This window comes from Rhagoletis pomonella, unplaced genomic scaffold, assembly GCF_013731165.1.
Source record: "Rhagoletis pomonella isolate Grant_MI unplaced genomic scaffold, Rhpom_1.0 Rhpom_scaffold_00014, whole genome shotgun sequence".
Lineage (NCBI taxonomy): Eukaryota > Metazoa > Arthropoda > Insecta > Diptera > Tephritidae > Rhagoletis > Rhagoletis pomonella.
The window spans coordinates 17293288-17301655 of record NW_023458568.1 but is presented as its reverse complement, the minus strand read 5'-3'; the positions used below and the strand labels follow the sequence as shown (position 1 = coordinate 17301655).

General features: G+C 35.2%; 1 protein-coding gene across 1 annotated transcript in view; it reads right to left on the bottom strand.

Moving 5' to 3' along the window:
• Nucleotides 1–8368, bottom strand: part of LOC118749289 — a gene marked incomplete at its 5' end in the record, with an annotated part of 57238 nt that overhangs the window by 25971 nt on the left and 22899 nt on the right. Inside the window, 1 exon segment of the mRNA XM_036484085.1 lies at nucleotides 1953–3531. Within this exon segment, the coding sequence (XP_036339978.1) occupies nucleotides 1953–3531 (1579 nt within the window).

The following is an 8368-nucleotide window of genomic DNA, read 5'->3' as shown; positions in this document are numbered from 1 at the left end:
TGATAACTTTTGATTTTGAAATTTTAGCAAAAGTCATTATAAACAGTTTATGAGATTGAAAACGAAAAACGTGGGGCGCATGCAAAGCAAAGCATTAGATTTAATTGACAATAGTCAAACTACATAACATAGACCTAAAATTTCTACAGATAAAGTACAAATTTGAGATCGATTTTAAGCGGACGTTATTCATATATCCACATTCATATCAATTCAGGTCTATTACATGCGCACCACGCTTTTCATTTTCAATCTCATGAATGGTTTATAATGACTTTTGCTAAGATTTCAAAATCAAAAGTTATCAAAACAAATTCTATGGGACTGAGAAATATTATTTTCTACTTTTTAGTCAATTTATAAAAGCATGGTATATTAAAAAGTTTTTTTTTTATTTTCTACTTTTAGGCTAGTCTGTATAAAATTTTGCAACAGATATTAAAATAATTTAACTTGAGAAGAACAGAAGACTATTGCGCAAAATACACCACACAAATATTTGCGCAAATACAATTTGTCCAAATAAGATTCTTATTCGATTCCTATTTGTAAAAGTTGGCATTTGCGCAAATATTTGTGTGGTTTATTTTGTGCATATGCAAGCAAAATGTTTTGTGCTCGTATGTATGCATGTACATATGGCTTGTCGTCCATTTCCGCTGTAGCGTATGTAGTGTATATTTTTAGGCGCAATATTTAATTACTTCCGGCAAGGCCTACCGTCGAGATTGATGTCTAGACTTTTGTATAGGAACTTTGATTATAATCTATAATTATAGCTAAAAATTGTGTCTGGACACACAACATTGCAATTGATAAAAGCGTTGTAAAAAAGGAGCAGAAAGTACCCAGCAAAAAACACGATTACCACAGAAACGAAAGTGGATACGAGCTAGGCGATGGGAATCGCTTACCCTTTCGCTTCAAGAAGGCCTTATTTTAACATGGGCATGTCATTGGAGGTAAGCCCTTACTCACAGCATCACCTTCAAACGAAGGGAGAACGCATGGATAAACAGAATCCAGAGAAGCGAACAAAGAATGCCTTACAGAGAAACTAATGTAGAATGCCCAGATGAGTACATACTTATTTATATTAAATCAGAAAATGTCTTAAAAGATTAAAATTAATTAAAATTTGTATAAATCGGTTTTTATACAAACATATGTATTTATTTAGGTATTTAGAGTTTCTTAAAAATCGGTATGTACATACATGCATATTTAACTAAGCTTAAAAGTGTACTTCCTCACTCTTGTACTTCACTTCATTGACTGACTTCAACTTCGCTGCAAATTGAACAAAGCAAAACATGATTTTTATGCGAGACAAATTTCCACAGAAAGTAACGGTAGAAAAAGAAGTTTTGGGTATTCATTCTATTTTTCAGCTAACTACGATGCAGCATTCTACTTTGCATTCTCCGAAATGAAGCAAAGAAGCGAAATAAAAAAAAATATTGTAGGACATTCTACTTTGCATTCCCTGAAATGAAGCAAAAAAGCGAGACAAATAAAATATTGTAGGGCATTCTACTTTGCATTTCCGGAAATGAAGCAAAGAAACGAATTAAAAAAGAAATATTATAGGACATTCTACTTTGCATTCCCCGAAATCAAACAAAGAAGCGAATAAATAAAATATTGTTGGACATTCTACTTTGCATTACCGGCAATGCCTAAAAGAAGCGGAAAAATTCGAAGGCATTATAACGCTATGGCTTCTAGTACACGTTACCACTAAAAGCGATTACCGATTTTTTGCTGGGTAATTTTTCATTAAAAATTCTTATTTTTGCGAGCACTAACATAAAAATTAAGATAGAGAATTTGCCGCAACTATTTTTTTTTGTGACCGACAACAAAAATTTCATATGGGACCTAAGGAAAAAAATAGTCGTTTTATTTGACACAGTCTAAAGCATATTCACAATAAATTAATTTTTTCTTACCCCATCCGAAACGATAACTTTCGCAAGCTCTTGGCCCAGTGATGTCTCCCAGCACATACTGGTCAAATTACGCTGAACCTCATGTATGTTTTGCTTCACTTTCGCCAATTTTATTTCATAAGTCTCCATAGGCGTCAGTGTGGCTGTAGTTGGAGTAACTGTTGTATCTATGTCTGTTGTACTGAAGTATTCTTCCGGATATGGATCACAAATAGTACGAATGCAAGTATCGAAATTTTCTTCATCGATTTCATTGGCCTCATAATTAATCGTGTCGGTAGATTCGTCAAGAATATCATCTTCCGCTAAGAAATATGGAGTGCTGCTGCCGACGAGTTCAGTTGTTGTTGTTGGAATCATTGTTGAAATTGTTGTTGGAACTGTTGTTGTGGGAAGCGGAAACGTTGTGGTTGGTGGATCGACAGTGGATGTTGAGCTTGTAAAATAAGCCAATACTTCACCCAACAGCTTAGTATTGACATGTAACGTCGGCAATAATTCATTTTGAGGCGACTCCAATGTTTCATTTTGTTGTTGATGCGTCTGTTGCTCCTGGCGACTTGTTACAACCGTGCTGGAACTGGAATCGTCGACTGGCGTGGATAAAGGTAATGTTTTTACAGTTGTAGACGTTGAATCATCGGCCGAATAGTATTCGTTGTCTTCTCTCTGTCTGTGCCGCTCATTTTGTCGTCGACTATACATGCTCTGTTTTGGCATTTGCATTGGCTCATCTGGCGTTGGCAGCGCAGCTTGTCTGAGCTTGCGGCTCAGTGGTGGCAGATTTATGAGGTTTCTAGCACGCCGCACATTTTCGGTCGTTGCACTTAAACTGTTGCGCGTTGTCTCTGTTGCCGCCGCCGCTTCCAGCGTGTCGCTGAGCTCGAGTGGCATCCCTACAAAATAATCCATATAGTCGAAGAAATCATCACTGCCTGGCGCTGAGGTCGTGGTTGAGGTGGATTCTAGTGTCGTCGATGGCTCAGTGCTTTCAGTTTGTCTTGAGATCTCTGTGTATTCAATTATTGCGGTCAAAGTTGTATCTATCGCTAGAGTCGGCGGCTCTGTTGTAGTGAATTGTGTGGTGGTGCTCAATTCTTCTTGCGCTGTCCACGTTGTATCAATTTCCGTCGCAGGTGTTATTATGTAAGGTGGGGTAGTTAACGTGCTTGACTCGTCCGCTAGGTGCGGCAACATTGAAGGGGTGGTTATGTTGAGAAGAAGCATCGTGGTTGCTGTCGCGAAATTTCTCACCTTGATGCGCGTTGGTTTTGAGCATTTCACTGTGATATTGCGGCATTTCAGTCGTGTGGTCCAGCCATAAAGTGTTGTGGCAGCTGCGGTTGTCGTTAGCAGACTGCTGGTAGTTGCGTTAAAATTAGTGAGCGCCAGGCCCACTTCAGTACTGTTACTACCGCTGTTTTTCAGGCCCTCAATTAGTTGTGTTAACTCATTTATTTCATTGGTAGAGTTGTCGTACCGCTCCTTGAGCAATTGCAATGGCCCTTCCTTGCTGTTGATGTTGTAAATGAAGGAGAACATCAGCGAATACAAGTTGAGCATGTTGAGTATCATAATGCTGCCGAGGAAATAAGAAGTTTGTTAAATATTTCATGACATTCGAAGCTATGTGAGTGTATGCAACAAGTATGTTCATTGAGCCTTGACTCTTAATGGCATATGACAGGCCTTGGTATAATTTTCTGTCAAAATGCGAAAGCGAAAGTCCACTTTGCTGAGTAAACACCCAAAAATAACATTTTACATACATATTTGCACAAATCACTTTCTGACATAAAAATCGCAAGATAACTGCAAGTGAAAGAACGCAAATCCCTTTTGAGAAATAATTAGTCTGTTCCTTTGAACTTCGGTCTAAAACCTGTGGAACTGTCAAACTACAATTTTACTCTCACTTGAGGAGAACAGATGCCGAAGTGTACGGGAACGCAAAAAGCACTTTTTCCTGTAAAAACGTCGGTCGGTTTTTTACATGACATTGGTACAACACTGATTCGGTTGAAATATCACTAAATAATTATTAAAATCTGTACATATTCAAATATTTCGTTGTTTACTTCCATTTTTTAACAAATATAAGGTTCTTTGCCCTCACCGCGTTCCGTTTTTGTTTACATGTGCAACCCTGCATATCGTTTGACACTTTTCATGAACTTACAGGAAAAAAAACTCCGGACTAAATCCTGTAACTTCTGGCTAGGAACAGTTGCTCGGTTACTCTCTCAAAAGTGTTCCCACTTACAGGTTTTATGTCTATAGGAACGACTTTCTGTAAGTTCTGACTAACCCCGCTTTTCTAGCAAATTCACAAAACTCATCGCATCACTATTGTGATTTCTAATGCGCTACAAAGTATGTTGCTACGACAAATATGCCGCTCAAAAAAAATTTTAAATTTGTGTGCCTTTCCTTACAACTTGAAATCCAACTTTTGTGGCATACTTTCGGGCGCAGTAATAATCACAATAGTGATGCGCTGCATTTTGTGACTTTCTTAGAATAGGGAGCTAAATCCTGTAAACCGGTCTGCTATTGGAACAGACTAAATTTTAACTTGCTCGGATTGCTTTATCAATTATCATTTTTGCTGAAAGTGCTGCGAAACAAATCAAATCGATCGATTTTTGGCGAATTTGTGTAAAATTATAAAAATGTTGAATTATATACCAAAAAAAGTAATAGGATAAAAATATTGTACATCGCGGTAATACTAAATGAGACGGGATTTTCGAATACAGTATAGTGGTATTCACCAAATTGAGCAAGTGGCCTGGCACTCTGGCAACAGAGCAGATTAGCTGAAGCAACGACTGTTGGCAACAGTAGTTGCTTGAGCTAATCTGCTCTTTTACTAGACTGCCAGGCCACTTGCTCACTTTCATGAATACCACTTATATTTTCGTGAAACACCTTTATAATAAAAGCTAATAAGAACGGTTACAAGGACAAAGCTAATTGAATTTAAATTTCATTGATTTGAAATATTGAAGTTGTGTTCCGATTTTAGATAATTATAACTAGGGAATGGATTTTATGGAAATTGCCTTTTTTCTGCTAAAGAGATAGTGTATACTTGATTAAGAATGTCCACGAGTTAGCTTTCCCTGATTCAATATATACACTTTTGCCGTTGCCTTTTTAAAAATATTTGCCCTTTTTTGCCTTTGTACCTTTAAAAAAAGAGATTATAGCGAGGAAAAAGCCCTTATTCCTACGGTGACCATCCGTCCTGTATTATACGGGACAGTCCTCTTTTTTGACCCATTGTCCTGGTAATTAATTTATTTTATACGGGACGCCAAATGTTCTGTATTTCTTTTAATGTCCCGTATTTGTCCCGTATTCGGTGCTCTGATGCCTTAACAGCTCATTAAAATGGCATGCCTATGAACGAGTTTTAAGTGATCTTGTTATAAGTATGATCGTAATTTTTTTATAAACAGTTATTATTTTCTAATCTGAATGCCTGTGATTCGAATCGAGGAATAATTACAGTGGCCAAAATAGAAATTAGGACTCGACATTTTAGTAAGTTTTGGCTATTTTTCCTTAGTTTATTTAATGTTTATATTTTCATTTTATAAAAGTAAAGCTCTTTTCCTAACAAAACCCATATACATACATAATACGAAATTTCCAACTTTGTGCAAAAAACTATAAAAATTAATTCTGCGCTGTTTCGCCAAAATTTCAAAACTTTTAATTAGAATCTTTAGAAAAAAATTCGGTTTGCAGTTTTGTAACTCATTAAAATTGAGTACAATAAAGTGCGAGTGGAAAGTGCTGCTTCTCTTTCAAAAAAAGGTCGAACATACTTACTTTGTACGAAAAAAATGCTTAACACCGTCAACAAAAAAAAAAATTCCAAAAATTAGTGGTAAGCCTTACCGACTTAAAATTGCACTTTATTATACTAAAATTTAACGATTTTTTTTAAGAAACTTTACGGGGTAAAAATCTCGAGAAAATTATCCTACAAATTTGTGATGTTACTATAGGTATACTGTTTCAGGGAAAACAATGTGGAAAAAACTTGCAAAATTATTTTTTGTCACGTATTCGGCTCTCATAAATATGGTCACCGTACTTATTCCTGATAATATAAAACTTTCAAACGTTCCATATTTGAATTGGACGCAACTTGTATCAACTCACGTCGAGCGCACGTTTAGTACATTCAGCGCTGTGTTAAAGCCTGTTCTGTTACAAAAAAATCAGATTGATAATGAAGAAAATCGATGGGTGAATAAAGAACTAATAAGTGGTCATATGAAAATGCGCAAAGATTTTTTTATGAAAAAATGAGCAGGAAAGAATGTTACTCATACGTAGAGATGGCAAAAAATATAAAATAATCGATTAATTAATCATATGATTAAACACAAGCCAAAAAAAGTTAATTGCAATTATTGAGAAATAATCGATTAATCGAATTTTTAAAGGCACTTTTTTACAGTGAGTATTCAGAAAAACACTTTTCCATAAAAAATGTCTAATTATCTTGTTAATTGGCCTTTAATACAATAAAACGATTGTTTTTAGCGGCGATAATTATTTATTGTTTAACCGTGTTTGCAAAAACAAAAGCTCAGATAAGCGTTTTGTTGTTCAGCGGTTGCGTTTCTCGGTGGCTGTAGCACCAGCTTTTGAAAAAAGGTGCTCAGTAGGAATGTTAATCCCGGGATCCCGGCCTTTTTAAGGTCTCAAAAATCCCGGGATTCTTCGGAAATAATGTAAGTGTAATTTGTAATTTACACTGATGGCAATGATAGAAACTCCTTTTCTTAACCAGCATTGGCTATATTTCTTTTTTTATTTAATAATCAATATTATTTTATAAATGTCTAGCTAATTATACCGCACGATAGTAAATTTTAAACACCAATATCAATATATTCGCGAATCCATGGGCTAAATATAGTAAAATTGCTTTTTTAGCTTTTTTTCACCATATATCATGTATATAAATTTAAAAATCACCGCAATTTAAAATTTTTAGAGTTTTGATAGTTTTGAATTTCTTGTAGTTTCCCATTTTAAATAACTTGAGAGGAATTCCAAAATTTTCTAAACTTTCAAAACTTTTTGAATTTGAGAAATTTTAGTAAATCACAATAATTCAATCCTTATTAATATTATAAATCCGAAAGTTTGTTTGTTTGCTACGCTTTCACGCTTTAACTACTCAACTGATCATCATGCAATTTTGTACACTGCTGTCATTTAGTCCAACTTAAAATATAGTATAAATTTAATCTCGATTAGACAAGGGGGCGTGGCACCTTCCATACAAACGGAATACAAACGGAATATTTCATACAGCATTTCTCAGGAAATATTTTTGATATATATAGTATATACAATCATTATCTACTCATGGATGAGAGCTGCCACCTTTTAAAAAAATCAAATTCAACTGTAATTTAGGGAGTTATTTATTTGAAAATTATATTAAAAAATTGATGTCAAGAGGCTTAAAAAAGCGGTAGTTCGAATATATTTTGAAAAGGGTTGCCACCTGTTTGAAAAGTAACATTTAAATTAATTATACGCAAGCTATCTCAAGAATTAAAATATGGGTGTCTAACGAAATATTGTTAAGAAACCTTTAGTTGAAAAGTTTTTACAAATTAAATTCAAAAACTAAATTTGACAGTAAAAGGCGCGCAATGGTTCTGGCGGTTGATTTATCGGTGGTGATTTGAGAATTACCCCTGCACAACTTAGCCCTGGTATCTCGGAATGAAGCTTTAACGGTAATAATGCTGGCAAATCACATCCATTGGGCCAATTGTAACACATAAGCGTTCGATATACTCATTGGTGCAATAGGTCGATTTAATCTGACATCCACGGCACCTTTTCTAACTTGGCGATTATTCGTAATGACTCCAGCGCCACTTGACAGCCTTTTGTGGCAATAGTATTGCCAATACATATTTTGAATATTAGCCAAAGTGGACCATAAATAAGATTTTTAGTAATAACTTAACTCCAGCGCCAACTTGCGGGTGAAATTGTAAAACTAAAAGTACACAAAAAATTTCGTTAAAATCGGTCCGGGCATTTAGGAGGATTTCTCTCACCATTTTTCTCCATGACTATAAGATTGATTTGATATATTGCCGTACCAAGTTCCGGTATTCTACCATGAACACTTCCAGAGATATACAGTAAGAAAAAATGAGTTTGTATAGGAGGTGCCACGCCCCCTTTATATATCGAAATTTTCTCAGCCTATAACCATCCTTGGGACGTCTGAAGCAGGTGTCCGAAATTTCAAAATAATCGGTTCGGCCGTTCTCGAGCTTTGCGAACACATAAAAAACGTCTTTCAAAATATATATTATTATAGATTATAGATTATAGATTATAGATTATAGATTATAGATTAT